At 41.5% G+C, this 23,501-nt stretch overlaps 3 protein-coding genes across 25 annotated transcripts in view; 1 reads left to right on the forward strand and 2 right to left on the reverse strand.

The window, feature by feature from the left end:
• The window catches only part of LRRC34 (leucine rich repeat containing 34), a 22,598-nt gene extending 8,236 nt beyond the window's left edge, over positions 1 to 14,362 (reverse strand). For 3 of the 14 annotated variants that reach the window (XM_090147696.1, XM_090147697.1, XM_090147695.1), the window contains exons 1-8: positions 14,223 to 14,362; positions 8,544 to 8,674; positions 5,635 to 5,757; positions 4,711 to 4,835; positions 4,048 to 4,112; positions 3,240 to 3,323; positions 2,304 to 2,432; positions 776 to 871 (exon numbers count right to left, since the gene is read on the reverse strand). In XM_090147696.1, coding sequence (XP_090003822.1) covers positions 776 to 871; positions 2,304 to 2,432; positions 3,240 to 3,323; positions 4,048 to 4,112; positions 4,711 to 4,835; positions 5,635 to 5,757; positions 8,544 to 8,674; positions 14,223 to 14,267 — 798 coding nt within the window. In that variant the 5' untranslated portion in view covers positions 14,268 to 14,362. The other 11 variants (XM_090147698.1, XM_090147705.1, XM_090147706.1 and 8 more) reach the window with 11 other exon arrangements.
• On the forward strand, positions 7,016 to 13,887 carry LRRIQ4 (leucine rich repeats and IQ motif containing 4). Of its 4 annotated transcripts, none has more exons than XR_004169964.2 (7): positions 7,018 to 7,136; positions 7,237 to 8,355; positions 9,247 to 9,420; positions 9,744 to 9,882; positions 10,490 to 10,686; positions 11,425 to 11,636; positions 13,377 to 13,887. XR_004169964.2 is itself a non-coding variant. In XM_031614635.2 (6 exons), the coding sequence occupies exons 2-6, from the start codon at positions 7,249 to 7,251 to the stop codon at positions 11,569 to 11,571; spliced, it is 1,764 nt and encodes a 587-aa protein (XP_031470495.2). In that variant the 5' UTR covers positions 7,016 to 7,136; positions 7,241 to 7,248; the 3' UTR covers positions 11,572 to 11,698. The 4 variants fall into 4 exon arrangements, 2 of the variants coding, with proteins under 2 accessions (XP_031470495.2, XP_031470494.2); XR_016469769.1 differs by lacking the exon at positions 13,377 to 13,887 and adding an exon at positions 11,710 to 12,534; XM_031614635.2 differs by lacking the exon at positions 13,377 to 13,887 and having other exon boundaries at positions 7,016 to 7,136; positions 7,241 to 8,355; positions 11,425 to 11,698.
• Positions 14,363 to 14,891: 529 nt separating the features above from the next.
• Positions 14,892 to 23,501, reverse strand: part of LRRC31 (leucine rich repeat containing 31) — a 37,484-nt gene continuing 28,874 nt past the window's right edge. For 6 of the 7 annotated variants that reach the window (XM_090147693.1, XM_090147688.1, XM_090147692.1 and 3 more), the window contains 8 exons: positions 23,031 to 23,180; positions 22,483 to 22,650; positions 20,611 to 20,778; positions 19,801 to 19,968; positions 18,868 to 19,035; positions 17,657 to 17,824; positions 16,274 to 16,441; positions 14,892 to 15,212 (listed from right to left, as the gene is read on the reverse strand). In XM_090147693.1, coding sequence (XP_090003819.1) covers positions 14,893 to 15,212; positions 16,274 to 16,441; positions 17,657 to 17,824; positions 18,868 to 19,035; positions 19,801 to 19,968; positions 20,611 to 20,778; positions 22,483 to 22,650; positions 23,031 to 23,180 — 1,478 coding nt within the window. In that variant the 3' untranslated portion in view covers position 14,892. The remainder of the gene's footprint in view (positions 15,213 to 16,273; positions 16,442 to 17,656; positions 17,825 to 18,867; positions 19,036 to 19,800; positions 19,969 to 20,610; positions 20,779 to 22,482; positions 22,651 to 23,030; positions 23,181 to 23,501) is intronic. The other variant, XM_090147694.1, reaches the window with a different exon arrangement.

The raw sequence follows: 23,501 nt of genomic DNA on the forward strand, positions 1-23,501 counted from the left end.
TTATTGTATTATCATTCGTTGGGAAATAGCGTATGTACCTCATGCACCTGAAAACTGCTGACACTGGTGAAACAGCAGGAGCAATGAGGCACAGGAGCTGCATGGCTGCAGGCAGAAGATCTTATGCATATACACAGCCAGTGCCCAGGGTGCTGCCTACAGCAAACACTGCCTCACTGATCTCTCTTCAGTGCTCGATTGTTTTGGAAGTTCTTGTGTCTTTGTTTTGGATAGAAAACACATCATAGGTTTTACATTGATGAGGTTCATTCACTTGTTAAATTCAAGCTGCAAGTCCACATAGTGAAACAAAACCATGGCACAGTGAATAAGGGATATTGTTAAGTATGCCTTTCTTTAGGCTGCAGCCTCTGGCAATCGCCCATGCTCTGCTCAGATAAAAAGCAGTCTTTTGTCCTTCCCTCAGTTCCTGCTAAACAGCTTTTGTCCCTCACTTTGCTGAATGATGCATAAAACTCTCCAAGCACTGGCAGCAAAATGAATATTTGGTTCAGTAACACCCAGTCATCTCCCTTAGCACACTACTTCATAAATGCATATGTACTAAGAAAAAAAACAAAATTAACCTTCCAGTTAAACAAGGGCAGCCTGAGGCTGCATAAAACTTGGGACCAAAAAGAAAATAAAGTATTCCCACAACCAATTATCACTGCAAGAAAACCCAGAGTAGCCCAGATGTCCATAAACTTATCAGTAGTGACTTGGCTTGTGCTCCTCTCTTTGCCTGAGCTGCCACTGCAGTCTATTACCTTACCTCTTGGCTGTACAGCAGTGGACGATTTAGGTTTATTGCTTTGACTGCTTTGTTCTGAGTCAGGATTGATGCTATTGCTATTAGACACTGTGTACCCTGCAAATGAAAACAGGCAAGTCTTGTAGATAAACCTGTCCGGTGAATGGGTCAAGCCACCATATTACTTCTTAGAATGGATTGTCAGAAGATCAAAACCACTAGGCAGGCTCTGGTTGGAAATAGTGTTACTTCTGCCTCCTGTACCTTGGAGAAATAAGTGCAGTCAGCAAGTGCCTGCTGGCACCAATGCCAATCTCTTGAGAACAGCAGTGGAATGAGACTAAGAACTATAAACAGCTAGGAAATCCAGCAACTCAGAAAATAAAAAGCAAGTATGATGGATCTCCAAGAGGTACTTGTCCGTTTCATTGATCCTGATGTTAGTCTTCCTGATTTAAGAAGAAAAATCAACTTCTGAGTGTTCCCTACAATCTTCAGTCTTAGCTAACACTTCTCCACTAGGTAAATGCACACTGCATGTGAATTAACGTGGTACAGAATTGTCAGTCTAGAATACAGGCCAGTTGGGGATCTTTCTATTTCCTCATTTTGCTCCTAACTTATGTTCATGGTTTTTTTTCTGATTAGCCTTGTCTACGTTCAAAGACATTTCATTTTAAAACAGATCTGGTAACTCTCTACCAATTGTAAATAGATGAAGCATCCAAATAAGTTTCACTCCGGCAACACTTTTCTTGTTCATGTATTGATAACATCCTCCCCAGTTCCTGGAAGGTATTTCCCTCTTCCAGTTTGGGAGAAAATTCTGTAATTCCACGAAACAAATATTATATAACAACATTTTAACCTGACCCCCAAATCTCTCCCTGCCTCCAGTTACTGTCAAACTTACTCCTTGTGCCAGTTCCTATTCTCCTGACTTTCCCCTTGAAGTTCAGGGGAGTCCCAGCACTCAACTCCAGGAGGCAGCAAGTTATCTAAAATCGAGCTAGTGCTCAACTCAGCACTGCCACACCTATGGCATCAACGAGCTGAGCTCCAACACGAGCAACAGAACTATGAGGAGGATAACTTTCAAGCTTCAGAGTACTGCGCACTTTAGGAGGAGAGCAACACCTTTCTGCAGCATCAATCAGACAGGATTTGCGTGCACACACACAAATATAAATATATATTTATTAAAAATATATATGTGTGTGTGCATATATATACATATATTTATATATGTGTGTATATATACACATAAATAATGGGAACAGAAGAAACAATGCTGGAGTACATGAAAACCAAGCACCTGACTTCCCAAGGGCAGCAGCTGCAATGTGTCACTGGTTATGACCTCAGTGTTTTATACAACATGCTCTTCCAAGCACACACTACAATATTATGTTTTGTGTTACCTCCAGCCATCATAAAATGCAAAATCAATGGCTACAGATGGCATTTTCTCTTAATCAAGCACTGCAACACCTCTGCAATACTCCTGAAAGAGTTATTTCACTGCTGATGATTCTACTGGTTTACTCACCACATCACAGTCTCCAAGATCTAACTTCTCTAAGCTGCAGTTAACTTGTAACATTGAAGCAAAGTACATTCCACCCTTATTGCCTATTTTGTTTCCAGTCATTCTCAAATGCAGAAGAGTTTCATTGCTCTGGACAAAATTAAAAAAAATAAAAAAAATGTAAAATCATTTTCTTTCAATTCTCTTAATAACAATATGACTGCCCTTTTTCCTGTGGATCCTGCTCACTGTCACACACAGACAGTAGGTCCCTCCAGAAGAACTGTGCCTAAGCACTAACAGATAGCACTAAGCAGCTGAAAATAACCCAGGCAGATATTTCTGCATGAACTGGCAATACACAGTCCTATCATACAGTCTCAGCATTTCAGGCCTCTCAAATTTAGCTGAGATTAGTTCAAAGACCACGAAGAAGGAAGGAAGAGCCCACGTGAGTCTCACTTCATAGACAAAACAAACCTTACATGCTGGCCTCGTTTCCTTGGGAAACCATGTTAAAAACAACAAACATTTTCATGCTGCTGTGAGGCAAAGCTTTGAAAACCTGTCTCAGGCATTTAGAATCAGGACATTTGTTGACATTAAGGTACAGGCAAATTTCACACGCAATTCTAAAAATTCATAACCTAAGGAAAACATTGATGACATTATGCATCCTACAGCACAACAGCACTTTTCACACAGAAAATTATCACACAGTTGTGATAATTAAGTACTAATGGCAGCACAGGGCTACTTTCTCTTGTGTGAAATCTGATTTCTGAAGTCTGCCTTGGGAAAACAAGCAGTCGCTGTGTTACAGCAAAGAGCTGAGGGGCTGAGGACAGAGGGCTCTTTCAGCCAGCTTTATGCTGGCAGGACAGCTCGTACTGCTCATCAGAAGCAGAAAATATCAAACGAGATGCCATTGTCTAAATCTCCCAGACTAATACTCACATGGAGAGCATTTGCTATCAGCTCAGCTCCACTCGTGCCAATATCATTAAACATCAGGTTAAGGTATCGCAGAGTTGAGTTTTCCTTCAGAAGAAATAAAGCAGAAAGCAATGAGAATTCCTCCAATTGCAGCCCTGCACTTTTCAAAAAGGAGACATGCTATACATGTACTTACAACCTCTGTCCTGCACCACATTACAGGCAGCCCCTGATGCGGAAAAGCAGTTAAAGAATGCTAAAGTACATCAGACAAGATGTACCCATCTCATAAAAACACACAGCGGGTAAATGCTCACAGTCCTATGAGGCCAACTGGGAGCTCAGGGGATCACACAAGGCAGGTGAAGCTCAGATACAGACCTGCAGGTATTTTGTGAATGCACAGACACTGAATTTGAAGTCACTGTTTTTGATCTGCGTGCCAGTGTTTACAACTGTAAAAAGGCAGCATCAAAGGTTCCTAAGTTTAGACTCACAGAAAGGCTGAGAAAGGACAAAATATATAAAACAAAGGCCCTGGCACAATCCATGCTACCACTACATCCTTTGTTGAATTGAACGTTAGCTTAAAAACCCCTGGCTTAATGTCTTGCTCTTTCTTCAGACATCCTAATCAAATATCTTATACTATCAGAAGTTCAAATTCATCCCAGAGACCATAATCTGAGATCCTAACAGGAGAGATTTGGATGCAAAAGTCAAATTAATGGAATTCTGCCAAACCAATGCAGTCTTGGTCTCAAATACACCACAGAAATATTATCATAGCCAAATAAACCACATTTCCGAAATACAATCATTTTGTCACCTGGAGGAACGTTGCCATGTGCCTTACTCCAACATCAGTCAGATTGTTATATCTCAGATCCAATCCTAAAAAAGATTGAAAATAATGCAAGAGGTGCATTCCTACAATTAACTTATCACAGAAACACAGAATGAATCGCAAATGGCCAGGGTTGGAAGGGACCTCAAGGATCATGGATCTCCAACCCCTCTGTCACATGCAGGGCCACCAACCTCCCCATTTAATCCCAGACCAGGCTGCCCAGGGCCCCATGTAGTCTGGCCTTGAACACCTCCAGGGACGGGGCATCCACAACCTCTCTGGGCAGCTGTTCCAGCACCTCACCACTCTCTCTGTAAAGAATTTCCCCCTGACATCCAACCTAAATCTTCCCTCCCTCAGCTTAAAACCTCAAATTTCCCCTCATCCTGCTGTTATCTACCCTTTCAAAGAGTTGATTCCCCTCCCCTCTGTAGGCTCCCTGCCTACTTATCTGTAAACAAAAAGAAATAAAGATGAACTGAAATCAAGATTGCTTGTGTTTTCTTTTGTATTTTAATTTTAATTTTTTTATTTTTTTAGTATTCTTTTATTTTTCTGTTATTTTTTTGTGTGCGATGTTCACTGCCCAGCGATAAACCAGCACAATATTAGCACTGACATCAGACATGTAAAGATACTTACCAGTGACAAATACAGCACTGCATAAGACAGAGGCAAGAACTTGAACATCTTCATCTGTAACTCTCTGCACGGGCACTAAGCGATTATTTCCAGCTATTTTTAACGTGATCCCTTTTGTCTGTCTGCTACAACATACAAGTGTAATCACATAAGAAGGAAAATATTAGTAAAAAGAATACTTTCTTATTTGCCCTCCCTGGCATGCCTGCATGTGGTTAGCTACCCATCCTGTTACTCTGAAGGTACCACACAGCTACACAAGTGCACAGAGAGCAAGAAGCAGCAAGACAAGAAAAGCACAGATGAAAATAGAGAAGACTATCCCAGGGGTAATCTCATCTGTTCCTTCTTTTCTTTATTTGTTCTATCCTGCTCCCAAGGCAGAACAGCTAACACAAACTACTGCCCAACCTTGTCTTGTCCTGTGTTCTCTCTCCAAAAGGCAATTAACTCCAACCCCAGGTGCATCCCTGAGAGAAAGGACTATCTAATCACAAAAGGAGAAGCAATTTGTGTGGTCAGCACCTTGTCAGGACTCAGAGACAGTTCAGGAAAGTACTATCAGCTGGAAGCTAAGTGGATGCAGCTGAGCCTTTTTAAACAGGAGCGAGAAATCAGGAAGGGAGTTAGGATGACTGGATAGTGAGTTTGGCTTCTCCAAGGGATGTAAAGTTACCATTCTTCCCGTTTTTCACTTTTCTGATTTTATTGCTTGTAAAGCTACCCAGGAGGGATACACAGTTACAGACTTTTGCCAAGATGATGTCAGGATGAGTCAAACCAGAACCTCTGCAGTAAATGTTAAGTGCGATTTGTGTTCGAACCTGAAACTGCTCAAACTTTCCCACTGCTGCATTTCTTGTCCTACCATCTTGTTTAAGGAGTTCAGAAGTATCTGAAACATGCTGATTGTTATTTTCTTACCTACTATCGCCTTTATCAGCTTCTTGAAGCACACGAGCAATGAAGTGATTTTCAGGTTGGCTCAGGTTTTGGCAAGTCTGCAAATACTGCCGATGAAGATCTGGAGGAACAGACATGACGTGCCTGAAAACAAAGCAAACAGTTACTGCATCACCATGGCAGCCTAACAACGTTTCCATGGACCCACATTCTGTTGTGCCAGGGGATGTGCAACAGTAAAAATGGGTCCTGCTATGAAAAGAATTGCAGTTACCAGAATAATTGAATTATGGACACACAGATGGAAAAAATAAAAGAAGGAGAAAATGTAGACTTTTGTATGTATTCCTGATCTGCCATCACAGAGAATATGAACGCTTAGAAGTAATATTCATAAAGACAGGTCCTGTTTCCCTTTTGTAAAAAGGGCAGCATCCTGCAGTCTGTGATGAAAGTTGGTTCTGTGTGTGATGCAGCTATTTGAGAAAGCCCAAACAAGAAGCTTTGGGATGAATCCCAGCCTCACAGAGCGCTACAAGACCCCCAGCAAACTGCTCTCCTGCCCTGCTCTGCCTGAGGCAGCCGTGTCTGAGCTTACCAGCTGACACGAGACTGCCAGAGACCCCGACTCCTCCGCACCCTCCCCACATACACCCACACCGGTGAGCTGAGCCCATTACCACTGAGCTGATCTCCAACGCAGGGTCTGGGTGCCCAATGGAGCAGGAGCCACTCTGCTGCCCACCTCAGATGGGGAGGCCTGGTGCCGGGCAGGGCATTACACTTCCATGTTAACACCGGCCTCACTTACCCTTGCAATGTTTACTGAGTGCTCTGCCCACACCCTCCGAGGAGCTTTGGCACAAATCAGTGTGTTTACACAGTTATGTGCTTCAGAAGTGCACCTTCCACTGAGATCCTCCCACTGACTCCCACGTGAGCCAAGGCTGAGCTGGGATCACGCGCTCCCATCACCCCACAGGATGCTCACTCCTTACCACTGAAATAATGAAAAAAAGAAACGCTGCTATCAAAGCTTAAATAAGACCACAAAGCTTAGCATGGCTCTCCCCACACCTCACTGCCCTTTGGTTCTTTCCCCTCATTCTGGTCACCCCTGAGGTACCAGGGGTTGGCAGCTTCCTCCTGACTTCAGCCCCCACTCCCTTCACTGTCAGCCCAAAGCTACCAACATTCATTCAGAGACAGCAGAGGTCAGCCAGGCAGTCACCTTTCCACCTCTCACTCTTTTACAGTCCAAATTCTGCACAATTAAAGGGCTACTGAATATGAGGTTCACTGGTATCTCCCTGGCTAAGAAACTATTCTGTTATAGAAGACCCCTTTCCTAAGAATATTTGTAAATGAAGGTTGCTTCGTCCAGCCCCACTGACTTCACAAAGGCCACCCTCTGATTTGGCATTTTGGGGTTCTGGATTCAAAGTCACAGTCACACTGTATGTATTGCAGATGTTGATGTCAAGGAATGTAAGCAGCTTTTGCAGGGGTACAACTGACAGTAGGTAGGACCTATCCCTCAGTCTTAACTTCTTCCACTATTTATTTAGTGTTTGAGTACTGTTGATTTTTTTTATTTTTTTTTTCTCTTCTGAAATTTAAAAGTAAGAATTACAGATGGCTGAGTCTCAGCAGAGCACAGAGGTCAGGACAAAGGACACTCATTACCCTAACGGTGACCCCATTGGTTTTGAAGATAATCACATTGTGACTGCACAAGAACAACCAATGAATGAAGTACCAGAGAATGAAGCTCTGATTCCCAGGAATGCCACAGACAGGATTTTTTTTATTGATTTAGCCAATAAGCATCTGCAAATCATCCCACCTGAGGTCTTCAGTCTAGAGCATCTGGAAGAGCTGCATATGGAGAAGAACCTGATAGTAAACATCCCAAAAGAAATAAAACTCCTGAAGAACATGAAGGTTCTCTACTTGGATCACAATCACATACGGAACATATGTGAAGAGCTGGGGATGTTGAAAAGTATTCTGAGCTTAGACTTAAGTAACAACCCCCTCTCTTACAGTTCTCTGCTGGTAATCAGCAACATGCAGTCCCTTCACCAGCTCAGGCTCTATCAAATAAACTTGCATGAAATCCCAGTGCAGATCTGCAAATACCTCCATCTTATTGAACTTCTTGGGCTTTCTGACAATAATCTACAGTGTCTGCCAAAAGAAATAGTGAACCTGAAAAAACTCAAGGAAATATACCTCAAAAACAATAGATTTGAAAAATTTCCCATCGAGCTTTGTAGAATTGTTAGTTTAGAAATAATAGATCTGGAACAAAATCTAATCGGTCACATCCCAGAAGAGATAGGCTCTTTGACAAACTTAGTTAAGCTATTTTTAGCTTTTAATAACTTATCTTCCAGTCCTCCTACGCTGCAACACTGCCAGAAGCTGGCGGTGCTGGATCTGTCTCATAATCCCCTGCAAAAGCTTCCCCCAGTTTTGAATAATCTCACTGAAAAGAGAGAACTCAGCCTGTCTGATAACAGCCTGGAGGAGCTGCCAGCCCAGACAGGCTCTTGGACATCACTTAGCCATGTTTATCTGAGGAACACCGGACTGCACAGAGCACACATGTCCTTCACCAGCCTAACCAGTGTCAGGGTACTCGATCTGAGTGAAAATTGCTTTGATGAAATTCCTAAAGAAATATGCTCCATGAAAAAACTGGAAATATTGAACCTGGATGACAATCAAATACAGGAGGTATTTGTTCCTATCTTTTCATTCTTACTTCACTGAGACCTTCCTTTTGCAAAGTCTTACATTACAACCAAGAGCTGCCTTCCCTTACTGAAGTATGAAGATGCTCCCCTGGCATGCACTGAGCCTGGGTAACACTGACACTGACAGCTGAGACAGAGAGTGAAAAGCAAGAGCATGGAGACACTTACTTTTGTGCTGAATCATACAGATGAATACTGACTGGAGGAACTGCTGTCAGAGTTGGGTGCTTTATTTCATCATCTTTCTGTGTAAGCTGGAAAATAAGAGCTGCATTTCTGTAGAACCAATGCATCAAAAACTGAAACAGAGCACAGGGCAACATTAAAATAGATGACATATTGTGAATGCCTTTAAAATCATTAATATCTGCTAATCATTTGATAATGAACAGTTTTTAAGTACTTTAAGGTATTACATATTCATTTGAGGGCTGAGAATATACGTCCCTTATTAAGTAATGCAACTCTACTTCCCTCTCCCCCCCAGGAGATTTTCACTTGTGCAATTTTCTTTTTGAAGGTTCCCTTTAGACAAGCAGTAATTCACACAGAAGAATCTCTCTCAGGTTTGATTCATTTCAATGACTCTCCCCTGCACTGAGCTCACAACAGAAGTGAAGAAGCAGACAAACATTTCTGCTAAGAATAAACTGCATAAGAAATCTTTCCAGCAGAGGAAACAATATGATTTTTTCCCCCCTCCTTTCCACCATACTGTGAGATATAATGTTATATTAATGAGTAGAACATTCTCTGTTCATCCATCAATAATAGTGAAGCACTATAGCTTTTCCTAGAGATTTCTCCCTAAAGACAAATCCCTACAATTACTGTTTAATTGACATAATGTATCTTTAATGATTGTGTCCAGATACCAGCAGAAATACAAGAACTAACAAATTTAAAATGCCTCAGCCTGTCCAAAAATCAATTCAACAACTTTCCAGTGGAAATCTTTCTCGTGGAGTCATTAGAGAAATTATATCTGGGACAAAATAAAGAAGTTAAACTGACAAGTCTGCCAGAAGATATCATCAAATTGCAGGTAGGGACAACAGGAGAGGGTGGGGGGTGAGCGTTTACTGTGGCTTGGCACTTCAGCTGCTCCCAAATGCAGAACTGAAGGTTCTCCTTATGTCTTTGGGAACCTGGTGTAGCATCAGGCCAGGTCTATCAGAATAGGAAGAACATCAATAGTCAGTGTTTAAAACTTAGGTTGTCTCTCTCTATCAGGCAGTTAACCCAATGATGCCTCAGCTTTTAAAGCCAATTTCTCCACTTGCTGATATTATCTGTACATTGATAATACAGCAAGCTAAAGAAAAATCCTTTAATTATGGAAAGTTATTATGCACGCATATTTTCCAGAATCTGAAAGAACTGCATATAGAGAATAACTGTCTGGAGTACCTGCCCAAAGCTATTGGCTCACTGACCCACTTGAGAATACTTGACTGTCACAACAATCTCCTCAAGAAGCTCCCAGAGTCTCTAGGCCAAATGCAAGGTGAGAAATCATCTTTGTGTTAGCGGCCCTAAGGACCTAATATTTCTGGAAGGAGGGAGAGAAAGAAGGCAGAACACTGGTTGGTGCTGGCCCAGCAACAGTAAGGGACAAACTTAGAGAAGTTACGAGGTGAGAGGGTGAAGGAAATGCTTCCCAATGCCCAAGCTCAGAGGACAGGGGAGATTCCTGGGGCTCAGCTCCTAGCACACCACTGGCAGGAGAAGACCTGGTGGGCAGTGATGAGGAACATGCTTTCTGTTCTCCAGTTCAGTCTTTCTATCTTCCCCTGTTCCCCAATACATCTCTATGTATGGCAAGTTCAACAGTGCTGTCGTGCACAATATAGCAGATTTGGCCACCAGACTGCCAGTCTTCACCTAATGAAGATGGGCCTTGCTAGGAGAGACTGAGTCCCATCCCTCCACACTTGGGAGAGGCACTTTGAATTTTAAACATCCCTTGATGGGATGTTTAGTACTCGAACTCTTCATAAGCACAGACTGAATTGTTTATGCCTCCTCCATATGCTGTTCTACAGGGAGAATGCAGGAATGCTTTGCATCACTCCTGTCCTTCGTATTGCAGCTGTCTGCTTTTGTGTGCTCAGGTTTGCAGAAACTGCTCCTTCAAAACAATCAGCTGTCCAGGCTGCCTGAGGATTTGAACAGCCTGACGCAGCTGCAGGTGATCCTTGTGGATGGGAACCCTATGACAGACCCTCCCACTGAAGTGTGCTGTCAGGGGACATCTGCTATCCTGCAGTACTTATGGCAAAAAAGACATAAAAAAGCCAAGGCTTCAAAGGTAGGTGTTTTAAAGCAACCACGATGTATGTGTGTATGTACAAAGCAGTGCTTTTAGTCATCAGATACTTTAGAACAACCTACAGGGCACTCTGCAACACATCAGCTACCAGCTTTGTCCAGTGATAGGGGAACAGTCACTGTGTCTAAATTCAAAGTAGGTCCTCTAAGTCTGGGCACTGCTTGAAGATGAATCTGACTGGCACCTTGCTGTGTTCTGACTGTAGAGAACTGAAGTTCTAGTGTGCAGACACATTGAACAAAACATATTTTGTTGTGAGATTCTGCTGCCGTTGTTTTGTTTTGTTTTCCCAAACCATCAGTCTGCATCACTAATAGAACACGAAATGAATTAGCTCAGAAAAAAACAAGGCAAGAAGGAAGGAAAGACGAACAGTCCTTGATTCTTCTGAAACTGAAAATCTTCCTCTCCTGTAGTGTCTGCTATTTCTTCATGAATTAATGTGTTTCTCCCAGACTACTCTTCCAAACTTAGTGGTGACGTTTAAAAACGTGAGGCCACTGCCATTTACTCCTCAGAGGATCTGGAGGATGACAGCGTTGGTCTTCTCCCTGATAAGGAATTCCTCTTGAAAAAGTAACACACGATAAAAGAAAAGTCAGGTGGCAAGTGGGCAAGCTGCAAAGAATGTACTCTAATTCAGAGTTGTTTTGGAGGCCGTAACGTGCCTGGCTTTTATCCATTTCCTCAAGGTAACCAGACTATGTTCTCCCTCAGATCCGAAATATGTGGCAAGGGCTGCTTACAAAGAAGGGGATCAGACCTTTCTTGGCATTTAAAAGTATGACAAACAAAAAAAACGAAAAGAAAGGAAAAGAAAAGGGAAAACAGAAGTCTGGAAAAGAAGCAAAAGCCAAAAAGTGACTCTTGTGCAGTAAGCCGAACAGAACCCTGTCAGCTGCAAGAAGAGCCGGTGTGAGCAGAGAGAAGTGAGTACAAAACAAACAGCATTAAAGCATTTGCATCAGTGGATATTCTAATGAAAACTGGTGATTTTTTTAGGGTTGTTACTGTGCTTTCAGCTACTCCAGCTGAATAAGGCAGATTCTGAAACAGTCTGGGATTTCTCATCCTGAATGGACGTTATCTTGAAGCACGGAGGCAGATGATTAACTGGAAATTAATCTCATCTGTAGGAACCTGGTGTGATTAACTGTTTGTTGTTATGAATTCCAAGTATTTTACATCCTTAGAAATTTGTTTTCCAGTTGGTGAGGTTCGTCCATATCTAGACTATAAACCACACCTGTAGCCTCATGCATACTGGCACTTATTTACTGTCTTTTATGTTTATAAATAATACCTTGTTTGGAAACATGGAGGAGGATTCCCAGCAGTCAGAACATACCCACACCTGCCACAATCTGCACAACAGGAGTGAAAAGAGCTGTTTCCAAGTATCTCCAAGTATCTCCACTCTTCTGCAAAAATGTTCCCTAATGTTTTGACAATCTGTAGTTACAGAGTTTTGAATGACTGCAAGCTGTCAAATCCTTAGTGCTGTAGCTCATCTCTGAGATGGCTTGGTTACAGTTTGTAAAATGTCCGTGTACAACAGGTTGATTTGAAAACTGCGAGTTTGCAAAACGCAGCATTTCACAATGGCTCTGCATCCTGACATGTAAGAACACTGTCACAATGCACCTAAAGCACAGAGCTAAACTAGGACAAGCCACTGTGCAGATTCAAAATGCGCAAGTGGGAGAGAGCAGGTCTCTCTACTTAAACTGGCAGAACTTCAGACCTGCTCTCCCTGCCCATGCCTGAGCTCCCCCAGAGAACGAGAAGCTGGTGGCACCCCAAAGAAGGAGGTGAAGGAAGGTTCACTGAGATTCAACTCTCCCAAGAGCTCCACCTCCAGGTCACGTTCTTCTGAGCTACATCTGCATCCAGGGTGCAGATCTTATTTCTGGTTTGCTCTTGAATCTGTTGTCACAGAAATCTCACTAATATGCTTCTTGGTAGGAGAGAACTGGGGACTATTATGTGCAGAAAGGTGGGATTGCTCAGTTTTGGCTTTCCATCTCACTAGGAAACTGGTGCTGCTTTGACAGCAGAGGCTACTGAGGAGGAAAACGTTGGAAGGGGCACCTCTGGGAAGACTGACAGACAGGATAATCAAAATGATTTAGTAAAAGATTTTTGTGGCAGAACAGGCATGGCAGATTCACAAGTGGGCAAAGGACTGGGAAGGGAATTTAAAAAAGTGAGTGGAGAGATTGCAAACAGTACATCCTTACTGTGCCCTGGAAATGAGAATGAGGAGCCCAAGAGAGACATCATAATCAAACTAACAGTGAAGTCCATCTGAATTAGAGAGGTTCAAGTGAGAGAGGAGTGATTCACAGAGATTCCCATAGAACACACAGAGGATCGTTTCTCCAGATGGACCAAAGGCAAATTTGAGAAGGAAAGTCTCATTAAGACAAGTGATTGAAAGAGAAGGTTGGTGTGCTGCTGTGAAACAGAGGTGACAGTGTTTCCACATTAAAATAACTCTCCTGCCTTGAATAACAGTTTGAAAGGCTCCTTTGTTAGCTCTGTATGAAACAGGGGCTCTTTGCTTCACTTTAGGGGGTTGAGAAAATCTGTAGAAAATAACCAATCCCACTTTGCAGCAATTCACTGCTACCTCTGACCACGACACTCTGCTTGATCACTTTCCTCAGAGCTTGTGGGATCCAAGTGCACTTTTCAGTGGAACTGAAACTGAAATCAAGAAGTCCAGGGAGACCCTCACGAAATCATGGATTAAACAATGGACAGGCATCAGCACAACGTGGTTGGCTGCTACTAATAAACTCAGAACCAGTCACAAGTCGGTGTTAAAGGTGTCACCCAGATTGAAGGCTGAGTATTGCCCTGCACCTCCACGGGAAAACATGCTGAAGGGATCTGGGCAAGCTAGGAAACTGCCAGCTGATGATTCTCTCGTGCCTCACATCCAGGAGATTGCTGCAGTGTGTAGACAAACTCAGGGCTAATTGAGCAGTACTTGATCCCTCAGGATTTCTCTAAGACTCCTCACTCAGTGGGCAGATCTAATATCTTTACTTCCTAAAATACCTTACGGATGAATAATCCCAGTGCAGTCTTTGAGCTCACATGTGGGTTAAGATGTTCCATGACATAAATGACTATGCCAGAATATGGTTCTGTGCAAGCAAATCCAATAAAACACCAAATAAGAAATCATCAAACGTAAAAAGAAGAGCCACTTATATGACCCGAGTTGGTACATTTTCTAACATTTTGGGTGCAAAGCAGGGTGGTCTGCTCCTAGCTAGGAGCTGCCCTGGGGCTTTTAATAATAGCTTTTGCATCCCTGGATAGATTTCCTCCACATTTAGGATAAGAATAAGAATAGTTTTGCCACGAAGTGTTTTAAAAGCTAATGGGTTAGTCTTGTATGCAGAAAGGTTCAGATTGTTGCTAAGATAGCAGGACTTTCCTGATCTAACCTATGCAGTATTTCCCTTTGAGGCTTGCAAAGACACCAACCAAATGTTTCTTACCTTGATTTTATGTATGCAGGATTCATCTATGCTATCAGATGGCATTGAGAGCCATAGCAGAGGCAGAACAACTCTTGCTGTTTTCTTCTTACTGGACTGACATATAATCCTGAGTTGCTGGGATGCTTCCCAAATCTCACAATTATGTAGCTTTAATGCATTCACAAAAATTAAAATGTATGGAAAAGGGGAAACAAAATTCTAAAACATAGAGGTTTCAGGTATTTTTGCATTAGAAACATCTTCCTTGTATGTCCTTGTATCCTTGTGTCCTTGTATGATGCCATAATTACACTGCCCGTCCATCTGCATTAGTGCACACTCCACTCATTTCCTTGCATTGGCAAACCTGCAGTGTGTCTATCTGAAATTGTCATTGCTCCTTTGGTATCAGTCATTGCAGTATTCACAACTGGAAGCTTACCCATATTCAGTAGTGTCACAATAGCAGAGTAAGCATGGCCCAGAGAATCTGAAAGAATACGTTATCGAATGGAACAATCTGTGCGTGTAGAAAGTTAAATAACTGTTTTTATATAAATTTTGAACTATTTCAAGTTCTCTCATGAGAAGAGATAACTAGAAACTGTGCAGTTTTCTAAGTGAGAGACACACAATACTTAGTTCATATGTTGCTTGTCAAAGGCTTTCCAGAAACCTCCAACCTCCATCAACAGTCAAAACGAATGTTTCTTTTGTTGTCTTGATTAAAGCCTTCCAGCTGTTTACGCTGTGATTCTGAAAGGACCCATCTCTGCATCCCCAGCTCTGCCAATGCAGGCAGCTTTGTCAGTGCTGCTAACAACTCACTGAACCACGTCCCACAGGCACGGCAGGATGATGGACGAAGACTGACATCCAGCTCTGAGAGTTCTTTGAATGTTGCTAAGCCTTGACAGAAAACCATCCACCCTTCATCAGAGATGGTGTTGTTATAACTCAAATCCAGCTTCCGTAACCTGGCTAGGTGGCCATCGTGTGACAGTAATGCTGCAAGAAATAACAAACACAATCAATACATCCTGGCAATTGCTTTAAAAGCTTGTAAGTAAGATGAGTATTTTAATACCGTGTTATTTAGAGTCTTTCAGCAGTCAAACAGAGGGACTCAAACATAAAACTGTACGGCAACCTGAAGACCTTGAAGTCAGTTGGAGGATATAACAGGTGCCAATTAAAATAGACAGGCAGGCTTTATAGGGAGATTTAGGAGAACAGCAAAACTCAGTGAGTTTGCATGATTACAACAGCCATCTCTCACTGTGGGAGGGTAATGGGCCTAATATACCCTAAAGGTACCTGAGATCCTTAATGGATATTCAACTAAAGAGCCACCTGTCAAGGGTGATGTTTGTAAAGTCAAAAATATTCAGGCTTTTTCTCACCAGCCTCCAGATTACAGGGCCTTAATAGCAATCACACAGCTATTGCCAATCTCAGACACTCAAAACCCACGAGTCAGGCCCACAGAATCATAAGGATGCCTTTCGAAAACCTGTTTAAACAGTTCTGAAATTTATTCCTTCGCTGGGCTCCCATCTTCCAGCTTTTTTAGCAGCTGTTGAAAAGTGGGCAAAAATATTTCCAGTTTAATTCTCCCACCACAGCTGGACTCCAAAAACATACCTGATGCACTGAGAGCTGGTAGTGCCTGCCTTACTGGCTGTCAGCATGTACATTTCTCATCAATCACTGACCCAAAAAGAGTAACTGAGCAAAACAGAACTCCTCAGAGGCAGATTTAAAAATCTGATATAAAAAACAGGGTTGAACCATACATTTTTTCCACATGCAGCATTTTTGTATTAACACCTAAGACTGCTGAGATGATTCTTTGCTTTTTTATCCCTTTCAGTCTTTGCACTGTGCATGTTTGGGACACAGATCTTTCAGCAAAATGAAAATACTTTCCGGGAAAAACAGTGCTGTATTTTCCAGCTTTTCATTTGATTTGTCCAAAAACGTGCTCAGCACATGGAACAAGTCCCTTCTGAATTGTGGTCTGTGTGCACTGGCTCCTTGACTGCTAGTAAATACCATGTTATACGTACTTAGAAGCGCCAAATCTTCAGCCACCAAGTTACAGCTGCTCAGTCTTAACACTTGAATCTCCGTTGCAAGCTTTAGTGCTCCCAAAAGCAGCTTTAGGTTTCCACCAACGCACTTATTCCAAGAAAGGTCTAATATCTCCAGTTCAGGAAGGTGAAGGGCAGCCTCAGCTGAAAAGATTAAGACCAGCAACTTCTGCTTACTAAGAGAAAACAACGTGGCCTCAACAGACACCTCACCAGCAAGTCACCTGCCAATAGGCTCCTGACAGGCTGCCTATCTTTGCTTAAAATGACTTATTTTGTCTTAATAAACGTCAAACAAACAAAAAATCTCTCCTGTGTTTGCTAAACAATGTAACAAGGGCCTGTCTACAGATTCTTCAAGGACTCTCAGAAGAGCTTTCTTTCCTTTCTGTTTGCATTATTGACTTCACCTTGTTCCACTGTAGTCAATGTAATATAACAGCATATTTTTAAAACATATTAAATCCACTTACATCCAGAAAAATTTTGCAGTGAATTCACCATTCAAGGTAAAATACAGTGTATCATTTGACAACACTGATTTCCATGATGCCATTCTTACATAACTGGAATGACATAAACATGGTACTCCTTCTGCAAGGACCTCAGATCAGTTCAGCTTGATGCTGCTTCTGCTAAAGGCAGTCAAGTTGTACTCAGGGTTTCAGTGTCACTAATAAAGGGTATCAAACATACAGCAAATGCACAATGCATTCTAACAGACCCCTCTGTATTAGGTTTTGTGTGCCATATGGAACTCCTATCAAAGGAACAGTACAGCCACTAATCCACTGAGATTTGCAATAAGTAAGCAGAAGAGGTTGCATTTACATATCCTGTGTTAGATTGGACTTTTCTTCATTGGCCGTGCAGTATCTTTTCCACTACTGCAGTCATTTTCTCACCTCCTCCATTGCCCCACACTTCACTATAAGTCAGAAAGTTTCTACTTTATCTGTAGTGAGAGCAAAAAAACCCTTAAACCTTGACCTTAATAAACTGCAATTCCAGATTTACAGTAAAACTGCAATTCCAGCATAATACGAATCTTGTTCTGCTGCCTGCTCTTCCAATATTAAGAAGTACATGAAAGCTCACTAACAGATAAAGGACTAACAGCACTTCATTCAGTCAGGTGAAACGGGAAGACATACAATGATCTTCCCTTGCAACCAGGTCCCATGAAACACTGGTTTCATCATAAGGCAAAACCAGAGGAGAAAGCGACAATTACTTTTCCACTCAGGACCTGCACTATAATGTAATCATTATTTTTGGAGTTCAGCCAACAGAGAATGAAGTGTTTGGTCCCACAAGGAGACTCTGAGAATAGATACACTTTAAAAAAAACATTCCTACCTAGTGATGAAAAGGACTCCTTGCCTAAACCACAATTGCTGATGGCCACAGATTTCAACTTCGGTAAAAATCTGAGTCTGCCGAGAAGAGGATCAGATGAGACTCCTATGTTTTTATTCCAGGACAAATTCAGCTCTTGAAGACTGGAGAGTAAAGGTATCACCTGGGCTTTGAGGACATGAAGTATTTATTAGTCATGGACACAGAACTAATGCAGTTGTATATTTGACTGACATCACTACTTGTCTTTATAAGTCAACCCAGAAGTCAAGGCCAAGATCTGACACTCAAACATACTTTAATTCTTGCTTGTCATTTTCTGTAGGAATGCTTAAGAAATTAGATATTATTAGACACTGCGTTGAAGGTTGTCAGGACACAGTTTCCTGCCAAAATTTTCCAGGTGAAGTAGGGAATTTAATATTAAATGAGAGGGAGGATTATTTCTAAAAGTCTTCACTGCTAACCTAAACTACTTGTATTAATGTGATTTGTTCTCTATTGATTCTAGTATGTGCAGAAGAAATTTTAAAAATAACAATTGATTTTAATAATAATGATTCCCAATACTTCATCAGCAGCTTTTCAAATTATCTTCTTCACAATGGCAAATAAGATTTACTTAGACAATACAGATTTCGAGTCGTGATTTTTTGCTGTTCTAAAAAGCAAAAACTAATATCAAAAAGTTATGATAATGCACACAATAAATAAGCTGTCTCACTGATTGAATGGGAGAGGTATTTTCCTTCCTAATTGTACTTAGGAGTTAGAGACCAACATCATTCCCCACTTCAGGGCTCACTAAGGTAGTTTTAGGCAGTTATATTAGCATGCACATAAAAGCCTTGGATCCATGTCAGCTTGTGCCAGCAGTGAGATTGCTTCTGGACATTTCCCAAATTACTGATCCTCAGCAACTGGATTTGGGGCTGGTTCCTACATTCACATCACAGGTCTGAATCATGGCAGTTTCAAGCCCTTAGTTCCACATGGGATCAGCCACTGTGGGACTTCTTTTGATATAGAAAAAAAAAACCCACTCCACATTGATCAAGAAAGCTATCCCCTGAGCTGCATTTCCAGAGCTGCCTAACAAAAAATGAACTGAGATGTGCTAGACTATGTTACACAGAATCTCTTCTGCCTTTGAAGTATTTTCAGAAGTCAAAACCATACATTCTTAAATCATTTCCTCGAGATGTCCTTACACAAAACGGTCGTGTCTTCTTCTGTTACACAGCACTGGTGGAGGTCAAGGACTTCGAGATTTTTCAAGCTGGCCAAATGAGCTGCTGAGTCTTTAAAGCCACCACCAATCTCTTTGTTACATGATATGTCTAATTTTCTTAGTGCTGTAAGGTGCTGCAAAGCAGTGTCTGAAAAGGAAACGACAGCAGGCTGGTCACTGACTACTACAATAGCACGGGTCACAGCTTCAACACTTATTTACTTTAATGTCAAATTCTGCACAAAGTATTGAAGGCAAAGCTTTTAGACTAAGCTTCAGCACATAATCACAGCAGACACAGTAATACTGCAAAGCTTCTCCACCCATGCTACTCCATTCTTCTCTAAAAGAGCAGGTGAAGGTGAGGTTAAGTCATCCCCAGATCCATTCAATCCTCAGCTTTTTGCTGAAAAGACTACTGGAAGTGCTAATTAGTGCCAGTTGTTTTGTCTTAAGGATAAGACCTCCACTAGGGAGAGACACAGATAATAAGCCCATTTCGTATGGCTTCACCGGACAGTCATTAAGTGATAATGGCAGGTTCTGATTCCCCTCTGAGAGCAGGATTAAGTCTTCAGAAGTTAGCTAGACTGTCTGTGCCCTTGTCTATGTTCTGTCTGCAGAGGGAGGAAGCATGTCCAGAGAGCCATTAATCTACCCTAAGATGTGTCTCAGATAAATGGTGTGGAAGGTGACTCTCCCCACTGACTTTCACATGCTTGAACTCAGGGAAGATAAATGCTACTCCTGCAGAAAGTCTCTGTAGTCTTTTATCAATCCTCAAGCAGCAAATAACCATTGTCCATTAACGCTGACAAACCATCAGCAAAAGTCTACCACACTGCCTTTCTGAAATGGGTTTCAGATGTACAGTTTATGCAGAATGAAAGACTTTCTGAGTGTAAAGTCTAACCTAATCCCTGGAGGCTGTCCTGCTTTAATCCACACATGTGCAAGTTCAACTCCTTGAGGCCCGGTACGTTTTTCAGACCCTGAGCAATGACCTTCATGCTGCAGCCAATGTGTTTGTTGATAGAGAGATCTAATACTTCAAGGTTTGGGAGCACATTTAGTATTTCAGCTGGCAAGAAAAAAAGAAAACTAGAATTGGTAATTGTCTGGAACATACAGATGAGTCCTAGAAAAGAACAGCATTATGACAAACGGGAAAAGGCACCACCAATAAATGTGATTTAAACTTTCCTATTCTATTCTATAGAAAAGGTTCCTATTCTACCAAAAATACAGCAAAACACTGATTAGATAGAAATCAAGAACATCAGTCAAAACCCACATAGAAAAAGAAATCCTTAAAAAAAAAAATAGAAGACAGTAAGAAAAAGGAGAACAAAAAGCAGGAATACAAAGTCTAATGAGAAGATACAGGACTTTATGTGGCATAGGAGCCATCTCTCACAGTAAAGATCAGAACCGAGCACAGGCACTTCTCTTGAGGGAGAAAATCTTCTAAAAAACTCAATCAGATCAAAAGACCACATAAGATTAAGATACGATAGAAAGAGGGGAGAGGTGGCAACTGGATGCCAACTCCAATTCCTATCCCTCAGGTCTTCTTTTACTGCATGGTAAATACTGCTATAATGCAAAGCCTGAAATTAATAGCTCTCAACTGAGATCAACCTCAAAACAGCCATCATCTAACTCAACTGAGTTACATCTCTGTGAAGCCAGTCTTTCAGTCCAGCTATGTGGATACACATACCAAGGGATTCTCCATCTTTGGCCGTCAGGTTACAATCTGTAATTTTCAGAAGTTTAATTTTGCATCCCTTCCGAAGTTTTTTTGTCAGGAGTGATAGTTTGCCACCTATATTACTGTTCCATGATAAATCCAGTTCTTCAAGCTGAGGAACAATTTCAAATGCCTCTCCTGTAACAGAAGTCCAAAATGATTCATTCTAGACATCTATTTCAGTAGAAAACAAAAATACAGCCTTGAATACATAAAATAAAAGTTACCCACTTGATTCTCAAACTGTAATTTGGATTATTTGATAGGTAAATTGGTGTATGGCATTCTACTGCAGCAACGCTGTATAAATCCCCACTTTGTCCAAGGAGCAAAACAGAACACAAGTTACCATCCTAGTGCACACAGACCTTGTATTTATCCAGGTTCCCAAACACTCATTAGACTGCATGATCAACACTGCAGACCTATGCCATGACCCAGAAAGTCTAGTCTACAGGGAAATCAATACAAGTGACAAGCCTGAATTTACTGTCCTGTACAGTTCTGCCTTATTTTACTTGGCACACTTCCAGCGTCTTCTATACTGTGTCCACAGGACACCTGGGATGGGATGAAAGAAGTCTTCTCACAGCTATTTCTCAAGGGTTTGTTTCCAGCAGGATTTTTCAACTCACTTCATCAGGAATCAAGGTAAGTATCATTTTGAAACAAACTAGCTTCCCAAGATTTCAAGGCAGACAGCACTGACTTTTTATTGTATTCTCAAAAACTGGCCTTTCCCAGGCCTGACACAGCAGCCAATTTGAACTGTGTTACTGCTGCTTTGTAGCACTAATATCCCACTGCAAAATCCAACTTCCTAAATTCCTCTGGAGGGATGAGGCAGATGTGTATTTCCAAATAAATCATTTAATCAGCCAATATGCAAATGCAATTTACAGTATTTGATCCGGAGTCTCATAATTAACCCAGAAATCATTAATTGTATTTAAATAATAATAACTTTTCATGTCTCTATGTTTTCTTAACTAATACTTCACGAAAGATTTATAATACAAAAATGCTTTGTTTTTTTCCCAACAGATAGCATCAGCTACTTCTGAGCTATTAGCATACATGTTATGTCTGATCATTTCCTGAAAAAAAAAAAAAAAAAAAAAAAGGATTCAAATGATAGGGAAAAAGAAAGCTTTTAACCCAGACCAGTTTTTAGAACTTGCAAAATGAGCAATGACCTTCTAGAACAACGCAGTTGGTTGAGTTTGCCCTTCTTTCACACACGTATCACAGGCCCACCCCACCAGTAAATTCCAGGCCCAGAGGTAAGTGACTCAGGATTAGGATCTGTGTGCACACCACCAACTTCAAAACCTTTAAACAGCATGCTCTGCAAAAAGCAGGGCTGCAAGCACTCCCAGCAAAGAAGCAGAGGAATAAACTTATTCCAAACTTACAAAAACAAGTTATAGAACTGCTGGTTTTAAGTCTCCTCCAAATATCTTGTGACAAGCACTGCATCTGTCCTGCAACAAAGTCCTAAACTGACCCTATTATCACTGATAGCTTTTTTCACTTTTGTTGCTGTCTACCATTAGATATTAAAGACAGCAAAAAAATCCTAATCCAGATGGAAAACATGTTCTTCTGCAAATGGGACTGAATTCTGTTGCCTTCTGAATACGAAAGCTCTGTGCCCTGAGCTATGAACTCAACACAGCTGTTCAAATGTACGAGGTCACTCATAACCCCAAGTTCTTTCCAGTGTTTTGCAGTGGGATTTCACATTGCCCAGTGTGGAAGCAGCAGGGATAGGATGCAGGAAGAGACAAGATGGATTACATTACACCCAAGCTGTCTGAAAGCAAACATAAATGCCTGTACCTAAGGAGGTGACATCCTCAGCTGACAGCCTGCAGTTGTTAAGTCGAAGGACTTTCAGCAGGTTCACATGATGGAACTGAGCAGTGAGGGTTTTCAAAGTCCCTCCAACACAACCATTCCAGGACAGGCCGATCTCTTCCAGCTCTGGGAGAAATGGCAGTAAAGAAGCTGAAGAAGAAAAAAAAAAGAAAAAAAAAGTATTTTTTGTACGTCATGTGCAAACCCTGGATGTCCATACATCTCGATACAGATATGCTTTCTAAAACATTACAAAATCATAACAATCTGCATCTCAGCTTTCTTATCCGCAGCCTGAGAATGAAGGTATTCTCCTGCTGCACAGTCTTGCATGGTTTTAACATTTTTATATATTACATAATTAATACAATTTATTTATTAACATTCCCCAGGGACCTGGGACCACTAAATGAAATCTTAAATAAAGCCTGAGATAAAAGAAAAGGAAAGGAAAAGAGTGAACAACTGAATAGGCAAATCAGAATCAAAGAAATACACAAAGTGTCCAGCTGAAAAAAATACATATTTACCCAGCTCTGTTACATCTGCTGCACTTAATGCACAATTATTGAGATCCAAGTTCTTGCTGTTGGGTTTCTTTCCTAGTTTCTGCATGAACTGGTTAAATCTCTGCTCACCAGATGGTGACTCTGCTTCAGAAATCAGCTGTGAAGGTTCATCTGAGTAACAAAGAAACACAGCCCTGGTTACCTCTGCAACCAACCCAGAGTGCCAGGTAGAGACTTTAGGAAATGAACTAAAGCTGCCAGTAAGCCAGCCTCTACTTTTGATCAGCATGGACCAACAACCTGAGTGATGAGATAGGTCAGATCAGTACACAGCTCCTGATGCTCAGTGAGAAAAGAACCTTGCTGCCTTATGCCAGAGACTCAGGATGTTTGCACTACTCGTTCAAGCACGTGAAATTCTTGCAAAACTCCAGACTGCAGCTACTCTGGATACACAAGTCATTTAACCACCTCTGTGTGCCACACGGCTGG

The sequence above is a fragment of the Phasianus colchicus genome, chromosome 10 (assembly GCF_987193195.1).
Source record: "Phasianus colchicus chromosome 10, bPhaCol1.hap1.1, whole genome shotgun sequence".
Taxonomy (NCBI): Eukaryota; Metazoa; Chordata; class Aves; order Galliformes; family Phasianidae; genus Phasianus; species Phasianus colchicus.

What these genes read in the sequence shown, in the direction of transcription:
- LRRIQ4 (XM_031614635.2), top strand. Translation starts at nt 7,249, where the DNA reads ATGGCTGAGTCTCAGCAGAGCACAGAGGTCAGGACAAAGGACACTCAT. An exon ending in ATGACAATCAAATACAGGAG is followed by an intron (nt 8,356 to 9,246) that starts GTATTTGTTCCT and finishes GATTGTGTCCAG; the next exon opens with ATACCAGCAGAAATACAAGA. An exon ending in GTCTCTAGGCCAAATGCAAG is followed by an intron (nt 9,883 to 10,489) that starts GTGAGAAATCAT and finishes TTGTGTGCTCAG; the next exon opens with GTTTGCAGAAACTGCTCCTT.